Source organism: Dama dama, chromosome 17 (genome assembly GCF_033118175.1).
Source record: "Dama dama isolate Ldn47 chromosome 17, ASM3311817v1, whole genome shotgun sequence".
Classification (NCBI taxonomy): domain Eukaryota; kingdom Metazoa; phylum Chordata; class Mammalia; order Artiodactyla; family Cervidae; genus Dama; species Dama dama.
The window spans coordinates 19,235,600-19,250,111 of record NC_083697.1 but is presented as its reverse complement, the minus strand read 5'-3'; the positions used below and the strand labels follow the sequence as shown (position 1 = coordinate 19,250,111).

Genomic DNA, 14,512 nt, shown 5'->3' with positions numbered 1-14,512 from the left:
GCCTGGGAAATCCCATGGAAAGAAGAGCCTGGCGGGCTACAGTCTGTGGGGTTGCAAAGAGTTGGTCACAACTGAGCAACTAACACACACATACACTGCACTACAGGTCTCCCAAGAAACTTTCAACCCAATGGAATAACATAATTATCCAAAGTCTTTAAACAAAATATCCAGGAGTTGCTTGATTTGCAGATTCTTCTGAATGCATGCAAAGCAAGTATTGAGTTACAGGCTTCATGAGGATGGGAAGGAGACTGGCGCCAAGAGGGCCGCTGCCCCAGGAAAGCCTACACAGAAGCCATGATCTGCACTGAACAGTTGAATCTGAGTATTTAGTCATCACACTGTCTGCTCATGCCCGGATTTACAAAAGACACACACACAAATCTCAGTAGTCAAGTGATTCTGCGGATTAGCTGATACCATGACATCCAGGTGTCATCACACACTAGGCCCCACTCAAGAGATAAGGCCGTCAGCTCCTGTGCCCTTAAATTGGGCCTGATGCAAACATTCTATGCAGCTTCACTACCCGCGATTCTATGCAGCATCACTTACTTGTCAGCAAAAGGAAAAAGAGGAAAAACAAGCCTGAAGTCTCCACATACCACAGTACATTTCTGCTTGCAGTACAGAGCACCACTGGCCTACAGCTCTAACAAAGATGAAATGGAGCAAGAGATCCAGGCAGCTGCTGAACGGCGAGCTGGGGTGAGATGCTGGAAGCAGGATGAGTGACAGCATTTACTGGCGCAGAGGAGCTCAATGTCGACAGGCACCGCACAGCTCCGGCATTTAGGGCAAGAGCAGCAGATGGACCAAACTGATGCACACCTATTAGGAAGAAGCGGCTGGCTCTGAGCGATGGTGCTGTGCGGGCTAGGAAGTGGAGAGGCATTGGCGCACACAGGGACAGGCCCGGGACACCAGGGCGACGGCCACAAACCCAAGGGTGAGTCTTGACACGGACACAGAGCTGAAAGGGCCGCTGTCCCCTATCACGGCCTCAGGTACAGCCGCACCCACGGACAGCAGTGCCGTCAGCGCTGCCACTTACTCACGAAAGGCGGCTGATGCCAGCTGTTTGATAGCACTGGAAATTAATTAGCTCATGAGTTCCTAGAAATACATTCAAAATGCAATGACTATTTCAATATTTTTGGACCTAAAAATCACATTTTGAAAACATTATAAATTCTATACTTCTTTAAAGTATATAATGGTGTGTTATTATCAGAGTGCTTCTATGGCAATAACTGTGCTTCATGAAGATGCTCATTTGTTTTTAAACTATTAATCTCTCTCCATTACACTCAGTTTATTGACACAGCATTAGAGATAATAGTTGGTTTTTGAATACAGGGCAAAATTAGGAAGTTGCTCACAAGGTCAACATTAGGAAGTCAAGTTGTTGTGTTGGAGAAAGAAAACACAGGACCAGAAGCTTTCTACAAGCAAGAGCTGTAGAGCAACGCCAAGTTCCCTTAGGATGGCCATGAGCTTGGGAGGAACATGTTGTGGTTATCACTAAATGCTGAAGGTTTTTAAGAAAAGGAAAATAAAAGGACTTTTATATATGAAGTGCCCATATCTTTGGCCTCACTTTTCCAGTTTTCTTGATATTTATTGAACTAAATGTAAGAAATAGCTTAAATTATAGCACAGATTTATGTAAAGCACACAAAAGAGTAATTTGATTGAGTTGCTGAAAGCTCTTGACTAAAACTAGCTCACAAAGAGAGGTGGAGCTCAGGCAAATAGCAGGCATTTAATAAATACTCCCTGAGTGAATGAAGAAACTGAGATAGCCTAAATACAGATCAAGAGCAACAGGGACTGAGGCCACTTGAAAGCCAAAGGCCATTTTAAACGGAAACTCACAAGCAGAGTTGAAGGAAAATGGGTCTGTTCCAAATCCTGGCTTTCCAGGTTCCACTAAATGGAAAGGACCATTAATCATCCACCAATTAAAAAAAAGAATCCTATGATAAACCATAATGGAAAAGCATATTTTAAAAAAGGCTGTGTGAAAAATGACAACTAATGAGAATTTTCAAACATCCTTAGATCCTATTACTCTAAATGTAGTGACCCAGAGAGTTAAAATAATTTTTAAAAAAGCTACATGCAACTGCTGCTTTCTTCCTCCTCTGACAACTGCTAGTCTTTCTTCTTCCTCCAGAAGAGGCCAGATAATGGTACTCTGTCAGAGGTTCACCTTGTCTCTTCCTTCGAGCAGGTCACCGTGTTTGTTAATGTCCCCCATCCCGCTTTCCTTACAGCGTCCCTGCCAGGCTGGTCCTCGGGAATGGGACAAAACGTGATGACACTGGCACAGTGTTCAAAGGATCGGCCACCACCACGGGAAGATGCAAGCCTGGGTGCACCCTCGGCAGGACAAGCAGCGGGAGGGATGGAGCGCGCGGCTACACAGAGGAGTGTGCGATGGGACTGTGGCTTGAAGAACATGTTAAAAGGCGTAGTGCTTCCCCCTGATAACGAGGTTGTCTACAGAAAGGATAGAGCTGAAAAGTGTGTGTTTGGAAGACATGCAATTTTGTGGACAGGATGTAGTCTTGTAGTGAGGGTATCGTTTTGCTCAGGATATATAATTGATCGTCTCTGTGAGTTCTTGGACATTGAATGGGTACCTTTGGGTTCTAACAGAGCTGGGCCATAAACACATTGCCTACCATGCTATTCAGAGCTATGACAAACTCTGAGGTAAAGAGAAAAAGAGTACAGTCATTCAGATGAATAAATATATTAGGGTCTTCCTGAAAGACAGTGCACTGATAAATGCAGCGATCCCCACACAATCATATCATCACCATAGTAAATATGTTAAAAACATTTGACAGTTTTATGTACCACCTGACTTAAGTAAAAAATGACAGCCTGAGTGATCGTTCAAAGGGTCTTCTAGACTTAACGTTTTCTGATGTCATTCAATATTAAAAAGGTTAACCGCCAAAAGGCTTACTGTATGAGTCTTAGAACACAAATGAAGCCTAATGTGCTGTATCTATGACTCTGTGGCCACATCCACCCTAGGAAGATGAAGCAGAAACTTACATTTATTCATTGAGTTAAAGGAAATGAACCAAAGCATTTTGGGCTCAGTTATCAGCAGGACATTTCTTTCGATCTCAATACTATGCTTAATTTCTCTAACACTTGGTGTGTGAAGACCCAGCATAACTCTAGAGACAAATACTGTCTCAATTTGTGAAATCCCAGAAGAAAGATGAAACCCATATCATTGTGATTTCAAGAGAAGAACTGTTTTCTGAGCAGTACTGACATAATGTCATTTCACCAAGTAAATATATGCTATAAAAGTGAGACTGTCAGGGACTCTGCTTATATATTGACATTTTCACAGATTAAAAGCAATCATCCTAAATTAACACGCAGCATAGTGAAGAGTCTATTCAGGTAAGAAAGACCACATATTGTGATCACCTAAGAATAGACATATTCCTTGGAGGATGACTTGCATATAGTAAGGTTTTGGTATTTTAATTTGATTCAGTTATTTAAAGATTCAGTCTCACCAGTGGATAATGCATAAGTTATTTCTTCCTTTGGATTCTTGCTCAAGAGACTAATGTAAAAGTCATATAAACATTTTGCTTGACTGAAAAAGCTAATGAATCCAAGATACTTATAAAGATGATGCTTCTGAATCACTGGGAAAGCTTATTGGCACATCTGCTTAAAAAAAAAAAATCTTTTTATCTAATAAGACTGGCATGAATGATTCACAAAATTACTTCAGTTCAAATTTTAGCTCAGAGGCAAGAGAGAGATGAATAGACCTACCAAATAAAATCCTTTATACAGCTATCCGCCTTTCCATTGTAAAAAATAATGGCTGACTCCCTCTGGAAGAGCTAGGTCAGTGCGCTAGTAATATAGAGAGAGACTACACTTCAATAGTGTCAGCTGTTCTGTTTGACCAAAGAAGAAGTCTGCAGAGGTGACTTGTGGTCTAAAGTCATTTTAATTTCCCAAATTGCCTATATGTCTCCTTGACCTGAGAGTTTCCAGGTTCTTTATTCTACAACATGAAAACAAACTTTCAAAATTGTATCTTACCAATGCTACCTAAGAACTGAAAGCCTATGGTGATACTTTTGGGGATAGGTAATAATGTTTCCAGATAATATTTAATTATCTGATGAATCATTCCTCTTAATTTGTGTTTTACACTTCTTTTCCTTTAATACTTCTATTTTAAATATCCCTGTTTTTACCATTCTTTTTCTGGAATCACTTTTAGACAGTGGCCTGTAGAAACTGTAGTTACATACAGTAAATTGAAAAAATGAGTATAAAATTGCAGAAAAATTGCAGTGGAAGAATCTGCCTGACAATGCAGGGAACACAGGGTTGATCCTTGGTCTGGGAAGATCCCACACACTGTGGGACAACTAAGCCCACGCTCCACAACTACTGAGCCCATGTGCCCTAGAGTGCACGCACTGCAATGGGAAACCCACTGCGAGGAACAGCCCGTGCTCCGCAACTAGGGAGCATCCCCTGCGCCACAACGAAAGAAAGCCCAGATGGAGCAGCAGAGACCCAGTGCAGCCAAAAATGAATTTAAAAAGAAAAAACACAATTGCTGCAAGATTAACTTCTAAAACAACCCTGAGGCCCCAAACAAGAAAATTATAATTGGCAATGTGTGTTTAGTATGTGTGTGCAGAGGCACGGAGAAGACGCTAGGAAGGACACAGGCAGTGACTCCTATATGGCGCGAAGAGAGCCTGAGGACGGAGTGAATGGCGAGTGAGCTGAATGGAGATCAATATAGTAGAAAAGTGCATGAAAATCTAGGTTTAAAAGGCTGCCAATTTCTGAAGCCCACTGGAGACCACTGAAAGTTTAGAAAAAATGGTTATTCTCATACTCCATTTTTGAATACGTTATTTTCTAGTCAGGCATAAATCTTTTGTATTACCTTTTAGACTGATATATTTACAATTTGATATTATGATTCCAAACACTCATTACCAGTTTTAAATCACAATATTCTTGAATATACTACATGTTATATATTGTTTCAAGACAGAGAAAATAATATGAAGAAAATGGGCAAAATCATGATATATAATTAAAATAAGGTACTTATTAAAAGAAAATTACTTTTGTGTTGTAGAATAGGCCTAGTTCCGAAACTTATTAGTTATTTGAAATAAATACTTGTCTTCTGATGTATGTGTAACTGAGTTGGGATTTTCTATTTCTGGTTTAATCATACCTTTCACGTCTTCATCCTCAATTGTTGTATTTGAACTCTCAGTTGACTCCTGTTGAGAAGAAAACACGTTTAAAGTTGCAAATCATGAATAGCTTGACTTTTCTTTTTTTAAAAAAATTGGCGAGTGATGTATGTATCATGCAAAATTCTTCAGCAGGCTGTGTGCATATGCTGACATGCAAATGGACAAATCTGTTACGTGGTCTTAACAGAAAAAAAAAAGCCAAATGCTGCAAACATTTCAAAAAGGAGTACTCTGGTTGCCTACTTCCTGAAGCACGATAAACTGAGGTGATGTGTAGAAGCAGCCAAAGTATGCAGCTTATTTTAAGAGCTGTGTAAGGACGTGCTGTTACAGTGCCCCGCGAGGTGTGCTTCCATAAGGACTTATGAGAAGTCGAATATATTAGCCTAGTGAATTTGAACCTTAAAAGGAACTTTTTTTATTCCCAAATAATTAGCAATTAGCCCCCTCTTTGTCTAAGGCGCGACATCCACCAGTAAATTTGTAGGCTATTTATCAGCCTGACTTCTTTGTAGAGAGAGAAAGCATTTCATTGAGTCATTTGATGAAAAAGTTAAGGGTAGTACTAAGATATACTGAAAGTACTTTGGGAAGAATTTCCATGTTTGTGATCAGCATGATGGAATTATATGAATAATTTATTTTCAAGGAAAATTAGATTTTTTCCCATTCATTTCTAAATCAGAAACTGGCTGTTTTTGATAAGAAATTTCCTCCCATTATGAAAAGACAAAGCTATTTCTTAGAAAAACTACAAATGAAGCTGCAGATTAATAAGCACACTTAAATGGACACTGTAGCTGCCAGTATTAAGATCTGTTCCTTAAAATGGTTGATAAATTTTTTCATTAATAACATAGTAATAAAATATTTCTAGCAAAGAAATTTAGTAATATTCATAAGAAAGAAACAATTTTCTACTTAGAATGATTAAAGGCTACTGCTAAAAAAAATTGGAAACTTCTAACCAATAGATATATGGTCAGTGATGAAAAACAAATTTTGGAAAATGACGCAAACATTCAGTGTACTTTTAGAGATTCAATATTCAAAAAATGATTTATGTAACTATGATATATAATATTTACTCCAAAGGGACAGACTAATCAAATATATATCCAGAGTCTCCACACACACAGAATCAAAGCAAAGAGTCTTCATGCGTTTCTTAATGTGACCTAGTGTTCAAATTTAAACTCAAGATGAGGGTAAACCCATGCACTGTAAAAATAGACTAATTCATGTAAGCAAGAAACATCATGCAACAGCGCTTACAAATGACATAGCTAGAATTATCGAAGTGTCCACTCCAGCTGCTATGCTTGGTCTTTCACTTGCTAATGATATTGAAAATAATTGTTCTTATGTGTGATGCTCCTGACTATCTGGAGTCTTTCAGGGACTTTAGAACATTTTAAGTGTCATGACTTTAAAATACATCTCATGTTAAGGAATATAACACTTCATTTTCTTTTTTACTTTAATGATTTTAATGTTGACCAACTAAATGTTAAACCAGAACTGTTTTCTAAGACTTTAACACTGTTGATAGTAGTAAGGAAAAGTAACCAGTGACTATACTTAACATTTGAGAAAGATCTGATGAAGTATTTTTTCCTTCCCTTAGAGATGTAATAATGGATGAGAAGTAATAAAATGAAAAGATGGAATACATTCAGAAACTGTCTCCTTTCATCTTACAGATGTGTACACAAGTAGTGTAATTTAGTTAATGTGCTGTGCAAACAATTTACAGTGAATAGGAAACACTTTCAGGAAAAGTTTGGATTAGCCAAAAAATTCATTTGGGTTTTCCCATACCATCTTAACAGAAAACCTGAAAGAACTTTTTGGCCAAACGAAGAGTTAAATGTCTGTTTACTGAAATGCATAAACTTCAACAAAAACAAACATACTTCACAAGAAGTGAAACTCCCTGATTCTCCTCAAATTCGTGCCAAACAACAAAAACACCACCAACAACAGGGAATTAAAAGAAAACAAAAAACAAAACACTATGACAACAGAAGAAATTAAACTCAAAAGTAACATTAAATTTAAACAAATAACTATAAACTCGTTTTTTATTTTTTTTTTTGAAGACAGTGGAATGACATAGCAAGAAATTCTAAAATTTCATGCAGAATACATTTAAGACACAATGCACAAACAGGCATGGAGGGAAAAACAGATGGAATTGCTTAAGATACACAGTCATCTCGACATAAAGACTTGTTTACTGGACTTTTCCTGACTAATGGTACCATTCATTTCTCTTTCACGATGTCATTCATTTTTGTTTTGAAAGAAGTACGTGTATAGTTCCAGATAAATTAGGCCCAAGAGAAAGTAAGGCAGAAAAGGGTAAGGATTTTCTATCCTAATTTGAGGTAATGAATTGATTTTGCTCTGAGTATTTGATGAGATGTGTAATCTTGTTAAAGCAAGATGATGTTGAATCTTTCTGAATACCTTGTTTCCATCAGGGTTGTGGATTACAGTAGTTTGGGGCTCCTGAGTGAGAACAAAATAGAGAAAGAAACAGTTCGCATTGGTAAGTACATTCTTAACTAGTGTAGGGACAGAGCAGAGTGAGCCAGCTGACACAACTAAATAGTGACAAGAGCTTAAGCGATGTTAACTACTGTCAGAGGTTGCAGCTGACAAGATCTCTGATGAAAGATCTCCCTGGTGAACCCACGAGATACAGTGCTTTGGTACGTAGCAGCGGCATGCAAAAGACCTTATTCGTGATCAGCAAACAGACAAGGCTTTGAAGTCTGGAGACCTAAAGAGGCACTTGCTGTTTCACAAAGTCCTATAACAGACAGAGCTTTCCTTTCTTCTTTCACAACTTGGTAATATCTGTTCCATGGAAATCTGGCACTGGAGATTAGAACTCTCCGAAGTAATCTCAAATTGTTTGTGAAGACATTTTTCAGCTGTATTAATCTGAGAACCAATCATGCTGTCATAACACACAGAAAAATACTCTTAGAAAACTTAGAATCATTGGATCATACTTTAAAAAGGGCTATTGTAAAGAATGTATTTCAAAAGTCCATAAGAAATTATAAGGAATATTGAAAAGGTTCTAGAACCAATCATATTAACCATTATGATTTGAGATGTACTGCTATTAAACTGTTAGTTGCTCAGTCGCGTCTGACTCTTTGCAACCCCATGGACTGTAGCCCGTCAGGCTCTTCTGTCCATGGAATTCTCCAGGCAGGAATACTGGAGTGGGTAGCCATTCCCTTCTCCAGGGGATCTTCCTGACCCAGGGCTTGTACTGGGTCTCCCACACTGCAGGTAGATTCTTTACCATCTGAGCCACCAGGGAAGCCCCGTATTGTTGTTAAATCCCACGTTAATTTATATGTAAGAAATTTCTGCTTTATAGATTATATACACGGAAGATTTGTCTGTGAAGTCATGCTTTTCCATGAAGAAAATACTACTATTTTTCCTATTGTTTCTACTAGAAAATTGAAGAAATATTCCCAAGTGGAAAATAATAGTTAAATAACTGGTGTAAAAAAAAAAGATTCAGTGTCTATACATCAATGGCATGCTTGGTACTTTCATTACATGTTGCCTCAGCAACTGGGAGTTACTGCAACCCACAGAGAATGTGCTTCAATCAGAAGCACTCTGCCCACTCAACCATCTCATTGCCACTGCAGTACTTTGAAGGCATATTTACTGCTTCCTTTCTTCCTTTCCCTGGCTAGAGGTGTGATCAACCTGTTTTTCTGTTAGTAAATAGTCTTGATGAGAAAGCATTTCTTCAAATGCTTTCAGGTTGAGCCTTCTGGTTAACCTTAGGTGAAATAATCTCATAACATTATCCATTCATTTGAAATTAACAGTACAGAGGACAGTTAAAAAAAAATCAAAAACATTTTTGAAACTCATAAGTCAAAACATGGAATAGTTTGGGGGATATATTATGGAACTAACAACACTGACTGCCAGCATTCAAACTTTGAATTTTAACATAATAGGGTCTCGCAGTGTTACACTGATTGAGTTGTTCATAGTGTGATAGAAACAGATAAAACTCATGCCCATTGATAATTCAAAGCTCGGAGCTATGCAATTTCATTCTCTGGATTAAAGTGAAACAGTGATAATTTAATTTAAAACACAGCAAACAAAAAGCTTTAAATTATCCAGTGCCTCTTTATCTCAGAAACTGAGGTCTTACAAAGCCGTGTTGTCTTGATAAGAGAGAAATGGGAATTCTGAATAAGGTCTACATTTACTTTTGTCTAGCAATAGTCCTCTTAGCTCTCCTTGATGTCAACATTTGCATCATGAAGAGAAGAAACCATGGTTTGCATATCTACAGCTATCATCAGAAGGGGAGCTAAGAGAACCAAAGCACATTCTACTGTACTTCTAAGGCAGCATGCAACACTTTTAACTACAGAGACCATGGCTATCATCCATACAATGGTCAACAATGAAATGAGATCATCTCATGTTAGAAACACACTGCTGGACAACTACCTTAACAAAAAGAAAAGAAATGAACTTTTTTTTTCATATCTTACAAAGCAAAAACAAGAACAAAATAAAAAAAAATACGTATTTATAGAGTGAAAGCAAATGAGAGAAACAACGGAAAACAGTCAAGAACTTAAGAAGGGTTACAATGAGTCCAGGTATACCAGCGCCGGGGTAGGAATATTTTCTTTGGGGCTGGTTACCACGTTGGCTTTGTTGTTTATCTGTAGGTATGCAGAAAATAGAAACAGAGACGCCTTAAACCCCTTGGTAGCCAATGTCTCCATACGCGGCATGTCTACATGGAGATATAGACATGAAAATAAAGAGCCACTGAAGATGAATGTGAAAGACACTGTGATGACTGACAGGAATGATGATCAATTCTAGTCTCCGATGCTCACACCCAGGCTAGGGCCACATCTGTGACGGTGGAGTGGGAAAATGGACTTGGCTGCCTTGGCTGAGTCACCTTAGCAGACAGACAAAGAGCTGCTTCAGCAGAGCTCAAATCAAGTGTCAGAGCATGAAATAAATGTAAAATTTTCATACTCTTTGAGTTGGATTCTGTAGCCCAGCTTCCAATTGTTCTCTGTTATGAATAAATTGCTTTTTTCATTTGATTCTTGAGCCTGAAGTCACACATGGACTGTCTTTCTCTGGGGAGCCATCGTCATTTTGTTTAGTAGGTATCCAGTGAAAAACTTAGATCTTCTGAGGAAACGCAGGCTTTACAATAAATTTCTTAAAATGATAAGTCTGGGTCTCCTTTAAAAAATACATCTTCCAATTATAAATGGGCAAACTGAACTCTTTACTATGTGCTGGATGCAAAATGACTTTATTTTTCACAGTTGTTTGAGAGGAAATACCATGTATTCTGTCAAAGTGCTATGGCTATTGTTGAAGACTACATTGGCCATACTATTCCCATGCTTTAACATAATTGGTTTTGACCTTAAAGAAAGATCATTATCACTACGGAACCCACGCTGTGAAAACAATTCAGGAGGTCAATAATTATTGTAATGGCCCACAGAGAAGACTGTTCAGTTTCAAGTACTTGATTGAGTTTGGGTACTAAAGAATCAAAGACTAATAATCAACATTCATTTGAACTCATGCATGACAACTTACATTGTGGTTTCAAACAAATATAAATTAACATTCATTTCTTGCACTGTATTATCTATTTTCTTTACATATTATCATCTAAAAAAAACATGCCATGATTGTACTGTAAATATACTTAAGGACTTAAAGAGAAAAACATTCTGCACAAAATAATACCATATGAATACTTATGATCAGTTATACCAATTTAATTGTTTAGACTTTCTGGGAATCCTTTTTTTCATATTTTATACCTATGGATCATATTTAAAGTAACACCGAGAGGAGGACAGAAGGTTAAAAAAATTAACTTGGGTATGTAATACTTTGCTTTTCTATCCATTCCTATATGTATGATTATTTGGTGTCAGTACTATTTAAATAAGCTATAACACTGTGCTCTGTGACATGCATGAAAAGAAAGAAAACTTGGTGCCCTTTACTGGAAAACTATTAAACCATCAATCTACATTTTGTGGATAGTTTAAATTTTTTCTTTAAATAAAAGTGCACAGAATTTAACATAAAATTTGTGCAACAGCCAAAACAAAGAGATAAGAGAGAATGGAGTTTATTAAAGAGTGGTCAAAATTCAGTATTTAGTTTGGTATAGAATATATAAGAAAAGAAGAGGGATACACACATGCAAATAATTTCCTATTTAGGAAGAGTGTTGGCAAAACACAGCTAACTTCTTATCAAATGATCAGAAGCACTCACGATTAAAGCACATGTGTATTTAATATACTACATTTAACTTATATCAGTGGTTGCAAAGAATGAAAGAGGAATATACTGAGATATTTTCTGTTTTGAGATATGAGACTTGATTTTTTTTCCTAGGATGTGCTCGTCAAGAACTGTTTTGATTTACTGGAAATGTCCCATGTGCACACCTATGTACACAAAGTTATCCGTACAAGTGCACACCCCTCAACACACATACACACACCCACACATGCGTTCACACGTAGCGTACACACACTGTCATCTCTTCCAAGTGAAGGCCATTCTGTCTGGATGAGCCATCCTTTATTGTCAGGCATGGCAAATGTTAGTTAAATGAATATGTGCCTCAACCACCACTTTTACTTGTGTTTAAATGTACAATTAAAAACGTCTGTTAAAGATTAGCTTAATGATTTTTTTTTGACTGCAGAAAATCTTTTGAAGGTTTTTATAATATTAATTAAAAACAACAGTAGAATTTCTAGGTAAAAGGCTAGGAGTACTTCCTTTTAAAGAGTTGAATATCAAGCATGGGCTCAACCACAGCTGCCTTTTAAATACACAAGAGCTCTGGCAATTTTGTCTGTGAAATGTATTTATTTTGTATTATGGATGCAGAGTATTATTGAAAAAATTAAATGAAACAAATATTTAAATAATGCAGTGAGTTATTCTTATGAGGCAGGGGCAAGATATATCTATTAATATATATATATATCTATATAATATATATATATATTCCTATTTTTCAGGTGCTGAGTTCATTTAGTTTTGAGGTTAATAACATTTTTTTCAAAAGGTGCTTAACTAGGATGGGTCCATGGTAACATCACTTTCATGCTATTTATAGAACTCCATGGTGGATGCATTATGGTTTATCTGAACTAAGAATCACTGCTATTTTAATAATCATGATTAACTATTTAAAGATAATCCTATAGTAGTTTTTCACTTTTCACAATAATTACAGACATTAACTATGTCAGTCTCTCTTCAGTTTTATGAAAAAATTGTACTGTCTTGTAAAAGACCCTTTAGTAATATATGGATGACAGTGTAAACTTTTTACATATCTCAAAAATTCCATTTCAAAGAAAAAAATAATTGACGATGGGCGCTGTGTAATAAACATTAACTTGTATACTTTCCTGTATTTTCCTATACTTTCTCCACTTACACTAGCTTAGGTAAACAAGACTAATCTATTCCTAAGTGTGAATTTTCACAGAAGGAGAAATCTGGCAGAGATCCTCACCATCATCTGAACACTCGAACTGGACTTCCTTTTCTGAATTGACCAGTCAAAAAGAAAGGAAAAGAAAAAAATATGACCGGTTGAATTTTTAAAGTATCAAAGCATGGAGCACAGAATAATTTTGTCTTTAAAGAGGAACTGTAAGTCGACTGGAAGAAAAAAGTTTTGGAAATGTTTCTTTCTATATAAGAATAGTAGTGAAAATAAATATCTTAATAGAAACTATGAGCTCTGCATCACTGAACACCACAGGAAAACACAGGCGAATAAAACATTTGGAAAATTTAAAATACCACATTTCCACCAATGTAACACTGGGAAAAAAGCAGACATCAACAGTCATTACTGAAATTTATGTTGAATAAACTAAGCAGAAGGAAGAGAATATTACAGATTGAGGAAAGGAATTAGTAAACGGTAAATGCCATCCTAATGGGAGTCACAAGTGCATGATCGTCATAGCTCTGGGAATTCCCAAATCACACACAGGCAGGTGGTGAAGCAATGACGGGGCATGAACATAAGTGACAGATGATATTCTGTGTTCTATATTCAAAATGAACTGACCACTTGACTTTGGGTCAAGTTCAAATGTTAGAAAATTAATTAATTCCCAAGAACGTTGAAGTGTTCATGAGGAATGTTGGCGTCTGCCATTGGAAGAGAAAGAAAAAGATTAAAGAAATAAAACATTGAGGTAATACTCTGGAAAGATAACAAACATAGTGCATGTATAAGGTTACATTCAATCAAAGGTAAATTCCCACAGGAAAAAAACCAGCATCAGTAGAAAGTAAATTGTATTATTTTGTTTGGAAACCCAAAACTTTTAGAAAGTAAAAATACTCTGCTGCTGTCTTTCTTGGAAAAATGTTTTAATATTTCTTCAGAATATTCATGCTTATTCTGTCTCAAAACCTTATGACAGAAGAACAGGAATAATTAAGACCTTTAGAAATACTGTCCAAGCAGAGAAAATAGTCTTTTGAATTTTGATTTCCTAGACTCGATTTGTTTTTTTCAGTCTATAAAATTCAGCAGCCAGAATTTTAAAAGAACACAACATAACTATTTGGAAAAACATTTGGTTTTCATGAATTTTCAGGTCACCATGACAGTTTGAGGCTACAGTAAAGCAGAGAGGATTTACACACTCAATTTCTAAAGTAACTCCACATAAAATATTGTTTTGTCATGATTATTTAATATAAAACAAGTAGAAAAGATGTAGCTTTTCTTGGTATAAATATTAGTCATTTCTATATATCAAATTATTTTATATTTCATTCTGCATCCTGTACTATAATAAAAAGGAACTATAAAAAGTACGAGCTACAATGATTTAGAACTTATATTTAACATTTAAAAATGATCCAGCATCTGAAAGTCAGAAATGAGTTTAGGAGCACCTGTTTAACTTACCTTTACTCCATCTGGTTTCTTCAACAAACTCTTGGCTGCTGCAAAATGAGGGTAAAAATCAGTTTAGTGAGTTATCAACAGAAACCCACAGCCAGGCAACAAAACAAGCTATTGTTTTCTTCTACCTTTACTGATTTATGGCCAACATATGCCCGATTATCAAGGTCACACTGATGAGCGCGAGCTT

At 36.6% G+C, this 14,512-nt stretch overlaps 1 protein-coding gene across 13 annotated transcripts in view; it reads right to left on the bottom strand.

Moving 5' to 3' along the window:
• Positions 1 to 14,512, bottom strand: part of CAMK2D (calcium/calmodulin dependent protein kinase II delta) — a 309,449-nt gene that overhangs the window by 27,814 nt on the left and 267,123 nt on the right. For 4 of the 13 annotated variants that reach the window (XM_061164157.1, XM_061164148.1, XM_061164144.1 and 1 more), the window contains exons 13-16: positions 14,326 to 14,363; positions 9,971 to 10,030; positions 7,767 to 7,808; positions 5,270 to 5,318 (exon numbers count right to left, since the gene is read on the bottom strand). In XM_061164157.1, the coding sequence (XP_061020140.1) occupies positions 5,270 to 5,318; positions 7,767 to 7,808; positions 9,971 to 10,030; positions 14,326 to 14,363 (189 nt within the window). The remainder of the gene's footprint in view (positions 1 to 5,269; positions 5,319 to 7,766; positions 7,809 to 9,970; positions 10,031 to 14,325; positions 14,364 to 14,512) is intronic. The other 9 variants (XM_061164151.1, XM_061164145.1, XM_061164154.1 and 6 more) reach the window with 5 other exon arrangements.